This window comes from Engystomops pustulosus, chromosome 9, assembly GCF_040894005.1.
Source record: "Engystomops pustulosus chromosome 9, aEngPut4.maternal, whole genome shotgun sequence".
Classification (NCBI taxonomy): Eukaryota; Metazoa; Chordata; class Amphibia; order Anura; family Leptodactylidae; genus Engystomops; species Engystomops pustulosus.
Window position 1 is genome coordinate 33,971,842 of NC_092419.1, and position 23,002 is coordinate 33,994,843.

At 40.2% G+C, this 23,002-nt stretch overlaps 2 protein-coding genes across 4 annotated transcripts in view; both read right to left on the reverse strand.

Moving 5' to 3' along the window:
* The window catches only part of LOC140077158 (P2R1A-PPP2R2A-interacting phosphatase regulator 1-like), a 981,687-nt gene that overhangs the window by 275,220 nt on the left and 683,465 nt on the right, over nt 1-23,002 (reverse strand). The gene's annotated exons all lie outside the window — the stretch shown is intronic.
* Nucleotides 20,530-23,002, reverse strand: part of GPC4 (glypican 4) — a 61,921-nt gene continuing 59,448 nt past the window's right edge. For all 3 annotated transcript variants that reach the window (XM_072123708.1, XM_072123706.1, XM_072123707.1), the window contains exons 8-9: nt 22,620-22,795; nt 20,530-22,106 (exon numbers count right to left, since the gene is read on the reverse strand). In XM_072123708.1, the coding sequence (XP_071979809.1) occupies nt 21,889-22,106; nt 22,620-22,795 (394 nt within the window). In that variant the 3' untranslated portion in view covers nt 20,530-21,888. The remainder of the gene's footprint in view (nt 22,107-22,619; nt 22,796-23,002) is intronic.

The following is a 23,002-nucleotide window of genomic DNA, read 5'->3' on the forward strand; positions in this document are numbered from 1 at the left end:
TTACAAAGGGTACATTTCACAATGCTATTCTGCAGCAATAATTTGTGGCCTAAGCTTTGGATAGATCAGCAACATTGGACCAGTGGTCGTTCAAAACACGACATGGCTACAGGTCAAGTGCCGCTTATCCTCCACAGTGTACAGAGCCAGCAGCAGGGTGCCCTGTACATTGTATAGTGGCTTGCCAGAGGTACTGCATGGACCAGGCCATTGTTATTTCATCTTGGAGAAACTTGTTCAACACTAATCGGAAATCCAAACTTAAATAAGGTTGCAATGTTTCAGCACTCATGCCAAATAATTGGACAAGGAATGAATGAGAACATACATGACACATAGGTTAGTCATGAAGGCCTCTGAGAAAGTTACACCTATCCCCATAACCACAAACTTTATCCCATTCTCTGCCATATTGATATTCATAGGTTTTCAATAGAAATAGAGAAAATAGTAGTAGTAAATAGCAATATGGATGAAATGTCAGGAATCTGTGACCTTCAAGATCCTCCTCAGTGAAATGAGACTGCGGCTGTCTAGATGAAGACTGCAGAGAAATAGGTACATAAAGCACCATTTATACAGTGTACTCTATCAAAAGTAATAAAAAAAGAATCTCAGGAAGTAATATTGCCCAACTTATATTTGCCAGGTAATATCTACCATCTCCTTTTTTTCGACTGAAATGAACAGCGTTGGGCTGACCTTTCTGCTTATTCAGCTAATGGACCTTTATTGCAAATTCAATCACCCATTTTATGTGTTGTTACAGTAAAAATCAAACTCAATCCATACATTCAGGAGGTGTCAGATCGTTCAAGGTATAAAACCTTCTCGGGATTTGGATGAAGTTCAGGTATAAGAGTTTCGACTGGGGAATCCAAAATACTACAAAAAATGACCAATGACAAATTTGTATTTGAGAAGCGCGGAGATTACTAAGCTGCAACTTAGATTCTGTGGTGGCTGTCTAAATGTGTCCAGATGAAAGTGTATTCTCGGTAAAGAACTGAAACACCCACGGGAGATGTCAATCAGTCAATCCGAGCTGAAAACGATTGTGATGTGCTTTTTCTCCGGCACAATGTCTTGAGTCTCCACATTACAAAGTATCTTTCATGCAATCTCCCTAAAGCCTCCAATGTCAAGTCAACTTATAGAAGTAGATTTGGGCCAAATAGAATAGACTATTCAGAGCGCCAGGTAATAGCAGCAAATTCTCACTTCCCATCCAATACGGCTCTGTTAGTATTCTGGATGGAGCCGAGGATTCTCTCTTCAACAAACAGCTTTAATTTACATTTATACAACGTCTCTTTTATGTTTTTTCTGTCAAAATTTCTAACATCCCAGTAAATCCCTTGGGTATTTGGATGCTTAAACTTCAATGCATATGTGAGTTTTCTGAGAATTTCTGCCATTGCAGAAGAAAAAAAAAAAACTAGGACATCAACAAATAAACAGGACATCATTGGGGAGTTCTATTCCCTGATGCACATGGCGGGCACTTCCTCAATCCCCTCTTATCCCTCTCCATCTGTCTCCTTTCTATCAAACCTTATCTGGAAATTCATCTACTCTTTCAACACCATCTCCGCCGCTACTATGTACCACGCTACCATTCAGGTGGCACCCTAGAAGCAGGTGCCACATTGGGTACATCAGACAAGTGCCCAGCCTTGCGCCTATTACCTTTTCTTCTTTTCCACTCTTCCAAGTTCAAAAATAGCTGTAACTTTATCAAGATAATTTTATGCTACGCTCATGCTAAATACTCATCTGGCAAACAGTTACACCTCTTTACAAACCCATATAGATGCACACCTGACTTAGCTGAGCATGCATGTGTGTGGAGATTGGAAATATACACTTATGGATGCGGCTTACTCTCCATGAGAGGAAAAGAGCAGGCAATGAAATTTAACATCCTTCGTTCTCTTGACATCATCTGTTGAGAAAGTTGGCTTAACCCTATGCATATAACATATTTGCTTGATCCTGCAAAAGTTGATGGATAGGGTTGATGGATCAACCCTTCATCTTAGGCTGCATTCACACTGCCGTTGCCCGCCATAGCGTACTGTAGCAGACAACGGCAGTGCGCGGGGAGAGGAGGAGGAGGTGAGCGTAGCTCACCCCCGCCCCTCTGCATAGGGATGTATGGCGCCGTATTAAGGGGACAGATAGGACATGTACTATCTTTTTCCCGGGTACGGAGCATTACGGTGCAGCACGTGTGGGGGATGTATATTGGCCGTATATACGTCGGCCGTATATACGTCCCCCATACGGTTGTGTGAATGTAGCCTTATGTGTATTGGAACTAAAAGTTTCTGGTGGCATGTATTACAGGCAGTCCCCGATTTACACAGAAGATAGGATGTTTAGGCTTGTACTAGAGTTGAATTTGAAAGTCGAATTTGGAAAGTTAAAAGTCGCACCTAGTATATATTATAATTGTAGCCCTGTGACAATTGGATTTTCCAAATTTTGAGCTTTCATCAGAACAATGATTATCAATAAAACTTCATTACAGACACCCTACAGCTGATCATTGCAGCCTAGGAGTAAATTAAAGCATCCCGAGAGCTTCACCAGAGTGGGCAGAGGGGTAACTAGGGGATGTATGTAAGTCAGGTGTCCTTAAGTCCTGTATAATCCTGAGAAATTATATATAGTTGACTTCAACGCAAACTAGTCCTTCATTTTTGCGATATATTGATACACAATGACTGCAATGTGGGTGAGTATTCATTGCAGGAACCATAAAGAATCCTCCACACAGAGTAGGTTCTACTCCAACAGTTCCAACAAATTTGTCATCCCCAGAGATAGACGCAATAATGTTGTAGCTACCCATGCTTCACAAGGGTATGGAGTCCAGAAACACATGAAAATCTAGGGGATACTTGAGGCTAGGTGACATCCAGGTCTTAATAGATGTGATTATCCAATGAACCTTGTACCAAGACCTTGCTTTAAAAATCCCATACTGCACCCATTTTCGAAAGAGTCGGAGCACTTGCAGTTGTCTATAGACAAATATTCCCCGCCCCTGATGCACTTACCTTTTGACTTGCATTAAAAAAATACTGCTTTGGTTAACTGACATTTTTGACCAAGTAACTTCAGTCAGAAGAAAAATGCATTACTTCTGTGGAAAAGGGTATTTGGTTGACAGTTTAAATAAAAAAATAATAATAAAATATATTTTATAGAACCCATTACCTTCCAGCGTTAGGATACAGTAACTTAATCTTTGATTCCATGACTACATGTCACATAGAAACATATTTTACTTGTGCCCATGTCACCTTCCTTTCGTGACCTTGATATTTAATATCAGCTCTTCCCCTGTGTCTGCATCCCTGTAGTCATTGGACTGAATACCACGCGTCTCCAGAAACTCACTCTTTTTTTTCTCCTTTTCTCAGAAAAGCCACCAACGAGATTGGTTTTTCGGGACTAAAGCATGCAACACATTTAGAAGAGAAATTGCACCTGTCAAGTAGCAATGGGTACGAATGCCTGCGTAGTTTTACTTTTCACCTAGTAAATATCAAATAATTATTTTCCAGAATCAGCCTTTCCAGAATCCTAATCTGTTTCCATTATTATCAAAAGTTTGCAAGGCTACGGAAACAGGAAGTAAGAGACTGAAAGCAGATGCTGTTCATTAGTTCGCTAATCACATTCTCCAACACAGCTTTAGGGTCAGCGAGGGACTGTGAAGAAAATCAAGGTTTCATTTGCTTCATGTCATGATAAGATGAAAGTTCACTTCCTCGAAACTATTTCACGTACAGTAGTTTAAAAGAAATTTTGGTGAGGTATTGAACACCAGTGATGAGCAAACCTGAACCGCCAAATTCAGTGCTGTACCGAATTGGTGGGTTTAAGACCCTCTACCCCTGAAGCCAAACAGATGCCGCTATGAGTGTTTCAGGATCGGGTTAAGGAAAAAGCACCAAGCTGTTTGACTAACTTCTGAGCAGGCAATCAACCAGTGTGCAGCCCCTTAGTATCACCAAGCATGACATCTTTGGTCATGGGTGTGATTGGCTGGATGGGACATGTGACTCTGCTGTATAAAAGCAAGGTCATTAGACATAGGAGACAGCGCTAGGGAGAGGTTGCTGTTCTTTATAGGAACATTCAGATAGACAGGGACTTCTCAAATGCCAACTTTTAAGGACAATTAGGTAGGGACAGGAGGCTGATGTGATTAGGATCAGGTGGAATTTTAAAATAATTGCCGTTTTTCTGGCACTATGAACAACTGCATTTAGCTACTGATAGACCACTATAAAGCAGTCCCAGAGTTAGAACTATCAGCAGTTACAGAAATCATCCAGAAATATATTAAAGACACATCCCATAGGTTGCAATTGCATCAAAATCGAAAAGGTGGTGTCACATTGTAGTTTGCAGGTGCATCAAAATCTGAAAAGTGGCGGTCGCATTAAAATTTGCCCATCCATCCAATTCTGAAAGGTTCTGTCACATTATATTTTCAGTTACATCAAAATCTAAAAGGTGCTGTTGCAGTATAGTTTCAGAAATCAGAAAGGTGCTGTGGTATTTTAGTTTGCAGTTGCATCAACATCTGAAAGGTGCTGCAGCAGTATAGTTTGCCGTTTAAGCCGATACTGAAAGATGCTGTTGCAATTTACTATATTTATTTATTTTTTATGTTATGTTATTAAATTACTTTCCCTAGAGCAGGGCAACCACTCTGTTATTCCCACCATTTTTCAGCCCTGTAGCTTAAAATTCAGGTCCCATCAATGGGGTTTGTGTCCAGGCTAAAGTTTGTGCCGAAGTCCTGGTCCCAAACGAAAGCACAAGTGCTTAGGAAGGGGAGAGTGAGACAGTGTAAAACCCTGTGAAGCTGGATCACAGGGAATTATGATTACCCCTCAGGCTCTTTAGCATAATTTTTTTAAGTTTATTTAAGAAGGCCATGGATAAGAAATCTACGACAATTACCACAGTCATGGTGCTGGATCCATGAGTTATTGTCCCTGGTTTATTATGATGGATTTTGATGGTAGATTTTCTTTAACTAATCCCGAACCAGAACTAATGCGGCAGGAAAGAGACAGGTGTAATGCTAATCAACCCAAACAGCATAGCCAGCTATGTTCACACTGCAGTTCAGAAAGGCACAAAGATACTATCAGCGCCTCCTCAGCCGCATATCACAAACAGAGGATGACACCTACGTGGGTGGTACAGCTATGCAATGGCAGATCTTCATATAGATCAGGGGTCACAAACTCGCGGCCCCCGGGCCAACTGCGGCCCGCGGGACAATATTTTGCGGCCCCCACCTGGAAAAGCACCGCGCTGCATGGAGAGGGCTCACAGGCTGAGCCCTCTCCATAGCCGGTAAGTCTTTGCTGCATATTGCAGCAAAGGCTTACTGGTAACACCCGCGATCGGTGTTAGCACCGATCGCGGGTGCTTTCACAGCGATGGCTGCCGGCAAAGCTGCCGGCAGCCTCAAAAAGATAGCGACGCATGGGCGCCGCCATCTTACCTGGGATCGCCGCTCCCCAAGGGGCAGCGATCCGTCTCCATGGTAGCCTCGGGTCTTTCGAAGACCCGAGGCTATTTCGTTTTAACCCCTTCATTACAATGTTAAAGTACCCTAGGGAGTCTGAAAAATAGTATAAATAAAAATAAAAAAAAGTTTAAAAAAAAAAAATTATAATAAAAAAACATTAAATTTCAAATCACCCCCCTTTCCCTAGAACTGACATAAATATAAATAAACAGTAAAAATCATAAACACATCAGGTATCGACGCGTCCGAAAATGCCCGATCTATCAAAATATGATAACGTTTTTTACAATGCGTTTAACCCGTAACGGAAAATAGCGCCCAAAGTCGAAAATGGCACTTTTTTGCCATTTTGAAAAATATAAAAAAATCTATAAAAAGTGATCAAAAGGTCGAACAGTCCTAAAAATGATATCATTGAAAATATTATCAAATTTCCCAAAAAATTACACCACCCACAGCTCCATACAACAAAGTATAAAAAAGTTATTAGCGCCAGAAGTTGGCAAAATCAAAAAAATAATTTTTGTACAGGTTTTAATTTTTGTAAATGTATGAAAACATTATAAAACCTATACAAATTTGGTATCCCCTTAATCGTACCAACCCAAAGAATAAAGTAGACATGTCATTTGGGGCGCTCAGTGAAAGACGTAATATCCAAGCCCACAAGAAAATGGCGCAAATGCATTTTCATTGCATTTGGAATTTTTTTCCCGCTTCCGAGTACATGGCATGTAATATTTAATACCATCACTATGAAGTGCAATTTGTTACGCAGAAAACAAGCCGTCACACAGCTCTTTACGTGTAAAAATAAAAAAGTTATAGATTTTTGAAGGTGGGGAGTGAAAAATGGACATGAAAAAACAGTAAAGGGCCCGTAACCGGTTAATCCCCTTCCCTCCGGTACTTGAAGAAGATGAAGTCGCCGCTCTGAACCGACTTGGTGCAGGTCAGAGCGGCGACTTCATCTTCTTCGATGGGAGGGACACGGGGAGGCAAGTACCGGGGGAGGAGGGGGGATGGAGTGTCCCTGACTGGGCTCAGTGGGGTAGGAGCTTGGGACCCCTCGGTGCACAGGACGCGTTCATAGAGAAAACACGTCTCCCCGCTCGGGGCTTTCCTTGCGCTGGGAGACGCCATGACATTTGAATCTGAATAATGATATTTTGTAAGCGCATTTTGTGTGGAAAACTTGATGCGGCCCAGCCTTACCCAGAATCTACCTCCAGCGGCCCCCAGGTAAAAAGAGTTTGAGACCCCTGATATAGATGGTATGGCCGGACCCCCTATACACTGGCCCCTAAGATCCGCCATCAGTCTTCAAAAAAAATCTTTACTCACCTTTTGGCTTCTACTCACCATGATACGGCGGTGTTGTGGCCACTTGACCTCATAGTGTAGGCACTGTGCGGGCCATAAGACTATGACGTGACACTGCCGTATCATAGTGTATGCGCCCGGTCCGGAAGCAAAGAAGAAGGAGCCGTGGGCTGGGGAGAAGAAGCCAAAGGCGAGCATGTGTGTGTGTGCTGTGGACAGTTCAGTAAAGGGGGGGGCTATGCTGTGGACATTTCACTAATGAGGTACAGCGGTTGCTGGACATTTTATTAGAGTAGCAGCTGCATTTCCTACCCTAGGGCTTATATTCCAGTCAATAACTTTTCCTAATTTTTTTTTTTGGTAAAATTTGGAACCTTGGCTTATACGTGAAAATTTCCAGTATGTGGGGGTGTTCAGCTGCAGGGCGCAAAGGCCGGGCCAGGGGCAGCATCCACATCTCCTACCATGTCTGGGAGATCTGGTCTGGACGGTGGTTGGGTGGAGGGTTTCATGCAGTTGGGGAATGTGATCGGGTTTTCCTAGATGGGTTATAAGAGCAGGTGTGAGGTTCATCATTAAATTGCTTTTATGTATAAGATTAAGGATATAGGGGATATAGAGTACTTAGGGCACATGTTGGTTTGGATGCTGGAGGGGCCCTATCCATAGCCCGGGGCCCTTGGGACACTTAATCCGCCATTGCATTTATGGTAGAACTTAAGCAGGGCTGCTACATAACAATGCCTGTATCTCTGTATAGTCGATGTGGAAAGATGTGGAGTGCTGAAGGACGACTTGTATCATGTGGAAAATGCAAATGAATTAATATTGTTAAAGGGGTTATCCGGGTTTAAAATTTTTTTTATGGCCGGGCTGGGGAGGGCTATTTAAACACAATAAACATGTACTTACCTCCTCCGGTGCTGCCAATGTCCCGCACCGCGGCCCGTCTTCTCCGTGCGCCGGTTTCAGTACAAGGGCGCACAGGGAGGTTCCGGCCGGCCGGAAGCTCCCATGCGCACCATCTCCCAGCGCTTACAACGCTGAGAGATAGGGACGGATGGGAGGAGCCGTCCACATCGCGGACCAGAAGCTCCCTGTGCGCGGCGCGGGACCGCGGCGCGGGACATCGGCGGCGCCGGAGGAGGTAAGTACATGTTTATTATGTTTAACTAGCCCTCCCCAGGCCGGCCATAAAAAATTTTTTAAACCCCTTTCGGAAGATATGAAGTCCAAACCTGTGAGTAAAGCTTCAGGCTCAGCGACTTATTGTACAGGTAAGGTCCTTCTTTTTGACTTCTTCCTTGATAATAGAAGATACATAACCACATGGCAGAAGAAGTAGGATGTGCTGATGAATCAAGTGCGGGATGAAGCTTGTGTCAGACATAGGACATGATGAGACCAGTGGGATACAATGTGCTTAGCTGTCCACCCACTCAGTCTGATGCAGTGGGAAACTCACATAGTCTGCCTTATGCAGGAAATAGGTTTTGTTGCTTTTTGGATAACAAAAAAAAAATCCCATGCCTATAACAGAATTGTGATCTTATTATTTTTTTTTTATTTTCCTTTTTCCCTTTTTTCTTTTTATAAAAAATTTTAATGATTTCTGGTAGAGGTCATGAGAAGGTGAACAGATATTAAGATTTTTTTTTCCCCCTGCCTCACACTTTGCACGTGTTACAAGTTTGTGGGAAATTTTCACATAAGACTGAACAACTTCCTTAGACTTCACCTTTGACTGCAGCGTGCATGGGAAATTGACTTTTCATATTAATATTCCCTCATACCCCCAAGATACCTTGGATGAAAAAAAATTGGATTTAAGCAAAATTCAAGAAAGTTGTAATGAAATATGTTATTTCTATGGTCTGCACTGGAGGCAGAAAGCATAACTCTAATGTTAAGCAGTTTTGTGGAAAAAAAGGACACAATCCTTGTTAATTTGCAGGAGCCGGTAACCATGGAATTTCTAATACCGGCAGACATTTATTAGGTTGAGCTGACAGTCAATACAATATCTAGGGGGAAAATATCTCATAATTATTCATTCGGGAGCCTTCTAAACCTCCTTGTAGAGCAACTTTCTACATGACTTCAACAGATGTCACAAGTTGCTGCCACAAATCTGCGCCCCCCGGTCTATAGAGGTTTTGGTGCTACGTACAGATTTCAAGTGGTCAGAACTGGTTAGAGTTTCAAAAACAACCAATCAAAGGACAGGGCCAAAAGTCAACTATCAATTGAAGGACAGGGCCAAAAGTCATCTACCAATCGAACGACAGGGCCAAAAGTCAACTATGACATCACTGTTCCACTGATTATGGACTGATAAATAATATAACAGCTCAACATAGTCTTGTGTGTCGATGCTAAATATTATTTTTGCACAAAAGTCAAACTTATTTTCCCCGGGGGCCACTTAAGCCTTTTGGCTGCTTTAAAGGGAACCTACCACCACGAATCTACCTATAAAGGTAGATCGGGTGGTAGGTGGATCAATAGGACATGAGGATAGCCCTTTTAAGGGCTAATCCTCACGGCCCCGCGCTGTTTTGTGAACGTATATTATAGCTTTATGCTAATTTTGTTATGCGGCTACTGGGGCGTGGAGTAGTCGCATCTGCGCGTCCTCGTCCAACGAACCTGCCGTCTGCGCATGCGCAGAACAGCAGGTCCGCGCCTGCGCGGTCACTGCTCCGAAACAGGCGCGGGCCTGCTGTTCTGCGCCTGTGCAGATGGCAGGTTCGTCGGACGAGGGCGCGCAGCTGCAAGGAGCTGCGCGCCGAAGATTGTGGGTAGGAGGGGTAAAGTGGCTACTGGGGCGTGGAGTAGCCACGCCGTGTAGCCACAGCTGCGGCTACTCCACGCCCCAGTAGCTGCATAACAAAATTAGCATAACGCTATAATATAAGTTTACAAAACAGTGCAGGGACGTGAGGATTAGCCCTTAAAAGGACTATCCTCACGTCCTATTGATCCACCTACCACCCGATCTACCTTTATAGGTAGATTCGTGGTGGTAGGTTCCCTTTAAAGGGACTAAATGTCATTTTATTACTGTACAATTGTATCTATTCGAGCCGTTTATAAGTTACATTTATACAGTATTAGAGGATTTCAGACTAACATATGCCCACCTGGCCGTTGCCAGGTGGGCATAAGTCCGGTGTTTTGGATAGGAGGAGGGGTGAAGTTGCTGCTGTAATATTTTAAGTGGTGTAGGCCCAGGACATGGGAACAAAAAAAAAAAAAGCAACCTTTCATACCCTACTGCAGGTTCCCCCCATGCTGTTCTGGTACTTCTGGTGCACCCAACCAGAACCAGAAGTGCTGGGGGGTTAGGGAACCTGCTAAGGCCAATGAGTGACCTCCAGGAAGGGTCGTCTCATAGTCCAAAGATGGTATTCCTTGAGAAAAGCAGGTCTTGAGACCCTCTTCCTGGAACTTCCAACCTGGCACAGGACAAAACTATAAGTAGCTTTCCTTTCACTTGCAGAAGAGCTCAGAAAATACCCAGAACTGTCTGATGGACAGCAATGTGGGATGCACGGCCATCACTTTTTTTTCCTCTGCGGTTGCATTCTCAAGAAAGTTTTGGGTCCCAGAAGTAGTCCCCGCATCTAATTGCCATTCATAACCTATCCTGTGGATATTCCATTAATGGCCAAATTTGCAATACCCCTTTAAATTAGCAATTATATGTAGTGTGGCAGTCAGATCTAATGTCTAATAGTGATACATATCCATCTATTGTAAAGCATCTCAAAACAAAGAACACATGGAAGTACTTGAATAAAGCTATGTCCAAAATTCAGAATACTTACACTATATTATTCTTGGGGGGGTTGTATATTTACGGTCTGATGGGTCAAGCATTATACAGGAAATTAAAGCACAGGATCTTTGGTATCTTTTTGGATAACTGTGGCACAGACCTGAAAGTGTTACCGAACTATGAAAAAGATGTGTGAAAATCAGAATTTTCATATTTAAATCATGTGACGTTTCATCTTTAGTAATACTCCATATATCCAGTGTTGTTTGACTTGTATTTCTAAAATAGGCTTGTACATGTATGATTTCTGAATATTAAAAGTCCTCAAAGACCGGGTTCTGAGAGACAAAGCAAAGCAATTCATGACCTGCACATTTTCCAGTCACATATTTGGAACTTGAGCTTTCTAATTAATTGTTTTTTAATCCTGTCTTTAAGTACTCCTCTGCCCCGAGCCAGGATTTGTGAGAATTCCTGAGTGACTACAGGTGCATTCATTTAAAGGGAAAATCAATGTTTTTCAATGATGTCCTCAAGTCAAACTCTGGATTGGTTGTAAATCACATCTAATGCAGCCGACACAGTTACCAAACAAGTCTTATGTAAGTCGATCACAATGAGTAGTGTGCAGTATGCAGGACACAAATATCGCTGTGAGTCTGCAGTAGTTTTTTTTCCTAAGCAGACACCCCCTTTAACCTTTTCACAGACAGGTATTTCTGGATTTTTTTAGTCTCTGGTAGTCAGAAAAATGTTCACACTTTTGAAATAAACCAAAAAAAACCCCTTAACCTTAAAATCCCAGCTATTCCTAACTTGTGATAGATGCCCTTACACATCTCCCAAACCATATGTCTGTAGACAGATCCACCATCAACTAGAAAATGAACTTTAAAGCTATACTAAGTATAGAGAACTGGGATGTTGACTGCAGATTATAAAAATCCTGTGTTTTAGAGTGGTTTATAGAATGCTTTTCAGGACAATTAAGTCACAATTGGTTCAGACAGAAATCAAATCCTTCAAAAAATATGGCAAAGTTTCAGTTAGGTTTACATTCAACAAATCCCTCTTCTCTAATTTTGACCACCAATTTTCCCCCTCCTCTAACTGTCCAGCACCAGTCAGGCTTCTCTCACCAATCCATGTTCCCTCCTGTAGTCATTGGGTTAATCTCGTGACCAGTGTAATCAGTATAATTAGACCCACTGAACAAAGGTTGAACCCAGGGCCGGCGCCAGTACTGGGCATACCCATAAGACTGTACATAAGGAATCCATGGGGGTGAAGGGGTGTATCTGATGAATCCATAGGGGGTGAGGGGGGATTTATATAAAATGGGTTGTGGGTTAAAGTGGGTTGTTCATTATGATAAACTAGGGAACAGGAGGCTGTTTCAGTTTCTGAATATTTAATGCTGCCACACGAGTTCACTACAAAGGGGCCCACTGAGGCTCTGTCGTCCGGGGGTCTACTGAGACCTAGACCCGATAACTATTGCAGGAGGCGTGGAGTATCAGGACCGCAACGTATGGAAAACTTATGGCAACTATAACTAAGGCTACTTTCAGAATTCCATAACATGGATGATATACAGAAAACATGAATTGACCTATATAAGACCATGGCAATCATGAGGTGCAGGTATAATGTCTGTAGTGGTGTATAATGTGGATAGAAGAGCCGTCATCATATTTTACACTAAAGATCAGGTACAAAAAGAAAATATGTTGGCAATTGGAGTTTCAAAATTTTTTGCTTTGATGGGACCAGGGGCGTAACTAGGAGAGACAAGGCCCCCTAGCAGGCTAGTGTATGGGGCCCCCTTGCTACTTAAAAAATATACATATTAGTATACTCACACATGCGAGTTACAATCACATATAAATATACTCATGTGCACACACAGCATATACACACACATACAGTGCCATATGCAACATACTCAACATACTGCAACATATAGTGTATACAGACACAATGTACACATCACAGTATATGTTATATACATATTATGCTGGACAATGTGCAGTACAATATAGATATAATGGTGCAGATCCTCCATTCTTTATTGTGTCAGCTTGGATGACGGGGCCCCCTGACACTGCGGGCCCCATAACGGCTGCTACCGCTGTAGTTACGCCCCTGGATGGGACCAAGGATCATCAATAAAACTTGACACTTTACAGCATTGCAGTCTAGGACTATTGTAAAGCATCCAGAGACTTCACCAGAGGTCACAGTGGGCAGAGGGGTCCGTCTTTAACTAGGGGTTGTCTGTAAGTTGGGTGTCCTTAAGTAGGGGACCACCTATACTATCATAATGTCCAGGCAGGGTGATTGGTCATGGACATATAAGATCACATGATCTTCCACCTACGGATATTTTATGGACAGGAATGTCTGGCTGATGAGGTAAAAGACATCTTGAAAGCTGAGCAGAACTTTTACTAGATGTGTATTGGTAAATTAATAATATCCTGCCTCCGTAGTTATAAATACATTACAAAAACATGAGGTAAAGTGGTTAACCCCTTTAACTTGCACACTGGTTAATATTATGAGCTTCTCGACAGTATTTCAGGTCAGGCTTCATGCACACAACCATTTTTTTTAGCAGTGTGGTAGGCGTGTATTTCATGGCTAGCGCACTACCCTACTGACATTAATGGGATATATACAGTGATATAATTCCCATCACACAATATTTGAGTCATGAACCCACACCACAGAATATACAGCATGGCCTATTTATGGCCGTATTTGCGGCACTGTCAACTCCAATAGAAGTCGCTTACTATGTCACCTTGCCCGTATTTGCAGCCGTTTTTGCCCGCACAATCTATACGATCATGTGAATGTAGTCTAAAATTGCACCTGTAGGTATAGAAAATCTCAACCTTAACAATATCGACCAGCGGGATGAAGGATTGTAAACCAAGCACACTGATATACTGGCGCGTGCCTCTCTGGCAGGATCTGCTCTTTGTTTAGCTTCTTATGTTTTTACCAAAAAAAAAAGAATTCAAAAGTTCATTTGCATAATTTTTAAAGCACTTTTATTTTAAAAACAAGGGCATAGGAAGCTAAAAGAAGAGTGAATCCTGCCAGAGGGGCACACACCAGTATGTCAGTGTGCTGGGTTTACAATCCTTCATCCTAGTGGTAGGATTTCCTTTGAATAAAATCTTCTACCATGATCAACAAATGTAAAACAAGAATATTTGCATGTTGGTGTGTGCCTCCTCTGCTCTTCTATTAACTTTTTATTCACTTGTTTTTAAGAAAAAAAGGCTTTAAAAATTATGCAAAAGAACCAGAGGGGCTCCAGGCTCAGTTGTCATGGTGCAAAGTGCGTGAAACCTCTGAGCCTCAAGACCCATCCCCTCAGATGGAAATGGCCCAGTGATCTCCTTGTTCTTCACAGAGCTCCTGATGATGGAGATGGCTGAGCCAAGGGGACAACGGCTGCACCTCTAAGGTGGTCACAGGGCGACTGCAGAGCACCAGAGAGCGCCAGGGGGAGGCACTGAGGAGGAGAACACAGGTACAGACCCAGAGAATGAAGCTATACAGCTGAAAACACAACTAGGAAGTAAAGCAGCAGAGCACTACAGGCAAGTCTCAAGGTTCTTGGCCCTCAGGCGCTGAGGGAGAGGGGGCCAGCTCCAATAAATACCTGCTGGAGGGCCTGGATCTGTTACACAGGAAGTGATGTAATCGCAGGTCCTGCAGAAACCAGCTTAGAGCAGACACAACAGAAACTCTGGAATGGACTCCAAAATACACCACTATCATAGGCAGGAAATCCAGGACTGGGGTAAGGCTTGGAAAGCATCTGGTAGATCAGTCAGCGCTGCTTCCTGCACTGCAACGCAACTGGCCGGCGGCCAAGGTGGAGATGACCAGAAAGGGCAGCACCCACCTGAACACGAGATCTGGAGTTGGAGCCGTGATTAGTAGAGCACCGGTGCTCCGCAGCACCATTACAACAGCTATAGAGCCTGGAGCAGCTAAGGCTCATTTGTATGAGACTTTTTTTGTGAAAACAAGGCCAAAAGAAGCTAAAAGAAGAGTGGATGGTGCCAGAGGAGGTGCACACCAGCATGTAAGTGTGCTTGGTTTACAATCCTGAATCCTGGTGGAAGATTTCCTTTAAAAATGAGATTATGCAGCTCTCCTGTAATACCTTCCCTGCCATTTTTATGTTCTGAAGCCAGAAGGTAGCAATGACATTTATAGTTATCGCTCATGATAGTTGGGGGTTATGCTCTCATATTCAGCTGCTGCTCATCACAGCCTCCTCTAATCTCTTTAGATTTCTATGTAATGATCTTTGTGAACTACAACCTATCAGCTCTGACAAGATCTAGTCATCAGAGACTTTCAGATAAGGATTGGGGGAGAGAAAGAAAAGAGTCACACAAGTGGTGAAAGAAGCATCTGTAGCACAAAAGATATATAGAGATTATTATGTTTCTACTATTGATTTTTGCTAAGTGTGTTGAAAAGTTAGTTTCAGTTTTAACATTTGGTACCAACAACATTGGGACTCTTCGAAGTCGTAGTATTCAGCTCCTGGCTATTACACATGCACTTTATACACATGAAAGTAGCCTTTATCCAAATCCCCAAAAAAACACAACTATAGCAGGAAAATAATTACTTGTTTTATGAAGAAGTTCATAGATGAGCTGTCCTGTACATGGATCAACTTGAAGGGCTCAGCACCACTCCTGCCTAAATACCTATCTCATGTGCTTAAGGAAAGGTTGAGAGTGCAGAAATGTTTTTGATGGAATTAAAAGTGTTTAGAAAACTTATGTTATAACTGGGTCATGCAGCTGCACAATGACCTTATAAACACCCCCTGCCTTATACTTCATGAGCAGAAGTCATCTCTTGGGTTGGGTAACAAAAAACAGACTACATAAGTATATATAAGCACAAAAGTGATGGTTCAGTACACTACATCCAAAACTTGAACGTGGCCTGACAGAACCAGAATTCTTGTTGGGTGGTAGGTGAGCCAATACTCTTTAGGCAAAGCCTATCACATTCCCTAACTGCATGCGACTTCAACATGAACAGGTCTTATAACTTTTAAGCCCCTTGGATGTAAGTTATCAGTTGCTGATAACAAGATGATACCACTGTGTCACTTAAAAACCAAACAATCAAAATGCAAAACTATGCAGCCACACCCATCCATTGTCAACCGATTGTGATCAAGATTATGCAGCCCACCCAGTTTTCATATAAAAGCCAGTGCACACAACCAGTGGGACTCCAGCAGACTGGAGGTCTGAGGTTCATGGTGGAGATCTTGGTCTTCATTAGAATGGGCCTCCCTGTGATGCTTTGGATTCCTTTACTAGCAGGAACAAGCAGTTGGCTAGTTAAAGGTTTTTCAAAGCTTACTAAAAAAGACTATTAGGAACCTGGAGAAGATGGAATAAAATATTTACAAAAAAAGCAACCATTCTGCTTCTGCTCCCTGTTCAGATGGTGCAGCCCCTGTTTTGTTCAAGTTCAGAGGAAATGTAAAGAGGACCTGCTCCTGTGACTTAAAGTGTAACCGTCATTTCAAAAAACTTTTGATATGTTGTAGGGCAAGTAATTTTAAGCACTTTTGTAATTGGATTAGTTACCTGTGTCTTGCTCCTTTCTCTTGTATTCTGCAGACTTCCCCTAGATGTCAGCAATCTCACATGTCTGTTGCTAAGCTCATCCCATCTTCAGAAAGAAGCAGAGACTACGGAGGGAGTGACACGCCCCCCTCCCTGCACACAGCTAATCACCTCATGTCTCACTGCCCCAGCACTCAGTCATGTGCAGGGTGAAGCCCTAACTAATGTAGTAACAAAACACCTACACTTCCCTCTCCCTCAGCTTTCCCTACACTTGTGTATAAACACATAATCCACACAGACACAAATAAAGATCACCCTGATTTGATTCACAAACTGGAGTGCTGCTGCCTTTCATAGATAGATAGGATAGATACGATATAGATAGACGGCTAGGAGATAGAAAGATATTAGATAGAGGATAGATATGAGTAGATACTAGATAGATAGATAGATAGATATGAGGACCGAGAGGCAAAATACTTTGAGGAATAATTCCCAGGGACACCTGGAGCAGAATTATGTATTTTAGTTTTTTTTTTGCGCAGAATGACGGTTACACTTTAAGCCACTGATTGGACCCAGCAGTCACGTGATCTCCATCTCTTCTTCCCCTGTGTAGATCACAATCTGCGGAGACCTTTTTAGATCATGTAGCTGAAGTAGGATCAAATATAAGCCCCCTCTCCCCCACCACCACCACCAGATCCTGTAATCCCTGGTGTTTTCAGGTAAGCATAAATTAAAAATTGTGAAAAATTCATATATAGTGTAATTTAGGAATATCAGCCAAGATCCAACAAATATACTTGGTTTTTAAGCATATTTTTAGAACATGGTTATAAAAATGCTAATGTTAGCAGTGTCATGGCTCCGATCCCCAAGTGAGCTCATCCAGCCAACAAAAGCACGAACAGACAGAAAAATCACCACACAGGAAGAAAATGTTTTTCCGTTTATTTAATTCGATCTGTTGGAGCATAATGTCCAGGTGTTTAATGCCAGGAACGTTTGACAGTAAAAACAGATTGTACAACATGCACATTATAGCTGAAAAAGACACAACCTAAACAATGAAATACCAAAATAAATGGGAATATGCATCAATCCGTCCTATCTTACTTGTTTTATATATATGCGCAACGACTGTACACATAAAAAAAGACATTTCCTTTTAAAAACAGAATTGCAGAGGATACTCAAGTTTAACAGATTAGGTTCCCTAATAAACTTATTTGCATAAGTAATGAAAAAATCTCTCATCCAAAAATGGCAATTTACCAATTTTTTTTTAGAAAAATCTTGTTTTGCTCGTATAAAAAATACAATTTATAAAATTTATGTCGTTCAGTTTAATTTACTTGTATTGGAGGAAATTTAAAAGAAAAAAAAACAACAAAAAAACTTTGACCTCAACAACCACAACTTTATAGATGATTCAAATAAAAGATGAACTATTAGGGACGCATTAAAAATGACCAGGCTGGATAATGCCACCCTAATATGATTTATACACAGATCAAATAATTTAGAAAGTACCAACTGTTTTACCAAAACACCAAAAGCTTCTTGGCACATACATAAGGTTTCCAATTAACCTAAAATAGCTAAAAAAAAAAAAAAGAAAGAAAGAAAAAACCCTGCAAAGGCCGACAGTCATCCTTTACTAAATTATTTTATAGTTACTATGTAACTGTGTCATGTTTTGGTTTGTGCAAATTAAATTCGGCAAAAGTTGACTTCCTTGTGTAAATTTTAAGGGAAAAAAAAAACAAATTCAACTTTTTTGATACTTAGTGCATGTACAACATAAAATAAAAAGGGTGAAAATGGGCTTTTGGTTTTATCCAAATGATTCACATCTGTGGTTTTTTCCAACATCTGTAGGAGATTTGTATTAAAAAAAAAAAAAAAAAAGTTGAAACCCAAAAATAAAGACATACAGTTTGGTAAGAAGATTGTAAAGGGGAGGGTATAATTTGCATGGCTTTGATAGTGAACCACAAATGTGTATGCCCCATAGACCACTGTACATGTGTAATATATAAAAATGGCTTGTCTTTATTTAAAAAAAAAAAAATTATTTTATATATAGCACGACCGCCACAACAAAAGCACATTTTATACATTTAAAAGGCACATTTACTTAACAAAAACATTTAAGGCAGAAAGACTAATTCTGACCATCACTTACTGACAGAAGAGCCAGCAGTGTCCACCACCTCCTGACAGCAAGCAGTTTGAGCAATGTATACACATGAATAGACATTTTATATGAACATACATACATTAAAAAAAAATTCTGACTTAAAATCTCATGGGGGTTAAGAAAATACAGGCAGTCCCCGGGTTATGTACAAGATAGGGTCCATAGGTTTATTCTCAAGTTGAATTTGTATGTAAATTGAAACGATATATTTTAGAATTGTAGCGCCAGACAAAAAAATTGCCCCTGTGTCAATTGGGAGTTTCAACATTTTTTGTTGTAATGGGACCAAGGATTATCAATAAAGCTTCATTACAGACACCTTACAGCTGATCATTGCAACCTGGGACTAAAGTAAAACATCCAGAGAGCTTCACCGGAGGTCACAGTGGGCAGAGGGGTCGTCTATAAGTAGGGTGTCCTTAAGTAGGGGACTGCCTGTATAGGTTTTAGTTCCATTACTCCAACATTATATTATGTTAATTTCATTCCAGACCAGAACCTCCAATTTTCAGATTCTCAAATTAATCTCACAATTAAAAAAACCAAAAAAAAAAAAAATTGAAATTGGCCTTCCGTAGTAGCATGGAAACTCCTATGAACTAGCATATACTATGAATAATGCTGTATCAAGTGTGCTCATATAAATAATGGATGTTTCCAAAAATCTGCCCCCCAAAAAATCTAATTTTTGAAATACACTTCTCTTTAGGTTTTACGCAGCAGATCCCCTAAAACGTAACATATTTTATATCCAGGTTAGTTGGCAATAATGTGAATCTGGATTATATTTATAGAAATTATATTCACACCTAATTTATCATAGATTAATATACACCTACGTATGCTTTCCTTCATATCTTAAATAAATATGAGCAAATGCAGACATGGACCATAAGACACACGTCTGACATCTGCCCTTCATCTCCAGGATCCCCAACCTCCTGCCATGTTCAAATTCTAAATGTCTGAAAAAAAAAATCTTTACATTGAGAAAAAAAAAATATAAAAAAAAAATTGTGGCTAAAAATAATTTTCAAAAAAAAAAAAGTTAAAAACAATTCACAAATCTATTTTCCCATTTATATTTTTTATTCTACAAAAAAAAATGCATGTACCATTTGGTAAACAGACTTTACAATGAAATGGTAAGAATGGTAAAGTAGAGAAGCCGTAAAAAATAGAAATGTATCCGTTAACTTCAGCAATAAGATTATTGGGTTATTGATATAATTGATAAGTAATACGTTGTACAATTAATATGCAGCCCTTGGATATGTAACAAAGGTAATTGGTTTGACTTGGGGGGGGGGGGGGACAAAAAATTATTAAAAATTATGCATTTCTAAATCTATATGCAGACAATACAAATTTAGGGGTGCTAAAGTGTGTAACCCAAAAAAAAAAAAATGGCAATGTTTTAAAAAAAACAAAAAAAAACAGAACAGCTGGAAAGAATTCAGTGCTGTATGTGAAAAGAAATCTAACTAGGCCTGTAGGGATAGCTCTACTAGTCCTATTATGGAGACCAGACTCACTCCTACTAAAAATAATAGCCCTCAGAGCGAAAAAGGAAATTCCTCAGAATTGAGGTAGTTATTACTAAGTATTAGCACACTTTCTCATTCCCCCATCTCAAACAGTTATTTACAACGTCTCTTTACCAGATATTTTTTTTGCCTTTTTTTTTCTTTACAGTTTGCTTTTTTTTTTTTTAATTAGGAAAAAAAAAAAAACTCTAAAAAAAGATCCATGCTATGAAACGGTTTTAATAAATAATGGGTTAATTTATGATTAATTAAATTATCCCAAAAAACGTCAGATGGCATAGCACTGTATATCCTAAAAGAAACCTGTTGGTACTTACTTGTGGCTGAAATCAATACAAATTTGTTCATTTTTATTGTAGACAAATTTACACAGATCAGTCTCCTCCAGAGAACAGTAGGTTAAACTAACTTTTTACAAAAAAAAAAAAAAAAAAAATAATTATATATATATTTATATAAAAAAAATTACATCCCCTTGCTGTGGGTCACATTTACATTGACAGATCCTATAGTTGAATATTTTAATTTATATAGACAAGATAGTATATAAAATTTCCTCACGGAACATATCCAACGTGTAATACTTTTGCTAGATGTACCATTAATACCAACTAAAAGTAAGGGAAAAAGAATGATCTTCCAACACAGAGCATCTGGATGGTAAAGATACAAAATGTATTGTATACCAATGGATTTATTCCCAAAATCTCAAATTAAAAAAAACACTTTGCAATGTAGGGGAAGCGGGTGGTGGGAATAAAAACAAAAAAACTTAAAAAAGAAAAAAAAATTTAATCGTTGAGTTTCAAATTCAGTCCTTTCTGCTTTCCAAGAATATGCCATTCGAGGATAACAAAAAACTGCTAGTGATCACCAATTGGTTTAAAAAAAAAAAACGGAAGAAGTTGGGGGTTGAGAATCGTAAAAGTCGTGTTTGAATAAGTCACCACGAGACAGATTTAATACTGCATGAACGTACAGTAAACCTTGACTTATAAGGACACTTATCGAAACACAAGTCGACCAAGTTGCCATAACTATGTATTCTTTTGCCACATAGTGGATTAATAGAGTACAGTCCAATACAAAGCACCGATGTATCAAAAAAACAAAACAAAACAAAAAAAACCCATTGTACGTATTGTGATATCTGTAAAAAACTATAATTTTGTTTTATTTTCATTTTATTTTGTTGTATCTTAACGTAGGAGAAGTAATGATGAACAATGTGAATATAGCTCTAACATCTGAAGACCCGTCCAGAACACAAATTGACGCTTTGTCGACGTACCAAATCTTATTAAAGCCTGTAATACTATATTAGACAAAGATCCTAATTTTGTAAATACATAAAAAAACAATGGTAAAACCCTAAATAAAGTGTAATCTTCTCGCTTGCTTGGTCATTTTATCCCAAATTATAACATGATAAATAAATTTAGCTTCTGTACAGATAACACTAAAAAAAAAAACAAAAAAAAAAAAAAAAAAAAAAAAAACATCAAGATGTGACACTGGGATTAATGACGTGGAAAGGTGATATAAAACACTAAAGCTTGGCTAGCTACACATCTGTATGTACATGCCTGTTTGCCACAATCAATCTTAAGGAGTCCAAGTTTTCCAGCACAGTGAGGAAGAAGAATGAATCCAGCACTTGACTCGGTGGCACCGTGTTAAAAAATAAACAATACACCTTTGTCCATTGGTTTACTAAGAGAAAAAAACTGTTCGATGGATTTAGAAAGAGGAAAAGGTGCAGTTTCCATTTTGTTTTAAAAAGTCTCTTTATTTTTTATTTTTTGCTAGAATTGGGGGGTGGGAAACCTCCATTATCTCCACAGTCTCACTAAAAGTAGGACACTTGGGAGAAGGACTGTAAACGACGCGGTGTTGGAATGGGCGCCACCTGCTGTTTTCACATTGTTATCGTTAACGTTGATCCTTGGTTTTATTTTGTCCGGATCGTCTGTAGACTTGATGACAAAATCGCCACATTTTTCGGAGTCGCAGTCCCCGCTTCCGCTACCTTCACCACTGCCTCCTTCACCTGTGGAGCCAACATAGACTTGTTACTGAAATTGTAATCATGGGGGATGACTCGAGCGCTTTATGTACACAATATTTTTGAATACTATTACTCCCTATTTTACAGCCCTTCACTAAAGTAGATTCTCGGAATGCTTTGACTGGCAGTTATTGATCAAACAACATGGATTATGACCCAAAATACATCACTCTAGGCACCAAACCCAACTGCGTACAGCGTTATTCACCCAATACACAACCAAGGCCTTCAATGCAAATGCTCATTACATTTCATTTCAAACCAAGGGGTATTCTCCATAAAGTTGGGTGTTTCCTGCTCCAAGAGCCAGAATAGTGAGCGGCTCCACGAGGAAGGAGTTCAATTCATATGAATGGCGTCCCTTCTTAAACCAGCTACTAACTGAGGGAATATAGAGTGGGACCCCAGGTTTCTCTGTAACCGTTTGAACCATTGTACCCAAAGTGGCAGTAAACATCAACACAAAAAGGATTTTCGGAACTCGCCAATACTTACTTATATCAATGAAGTTCACATCATTCCCGTTGTAAGCACTCCTCATTCTGTTGGTCATAGTACGGAGGGACATTTTCTGACCGCGAATCACAATGTCCGGATTTGCAATATCCACCTGGACATCGGGATTATTGACGTGATTTTCCAGACCGTTGGCCATAACTGCATACACATACCTGAAATAAAGGATAACGGATGAAGGATGAATTCATTTGTTATGGATTTACAACTAACAATAGTACAAGAATAGGAGGTTGAAAATTTTTTTTATCAACATTTAGCACAAAAATCAGTGTGGAAAACCAAACAGGTGATATTTACTGCAAAAAAAACCTTAGGCATGTGCTAACTTTAATTTTTTTTTAAACAGTGAAATGGAATAT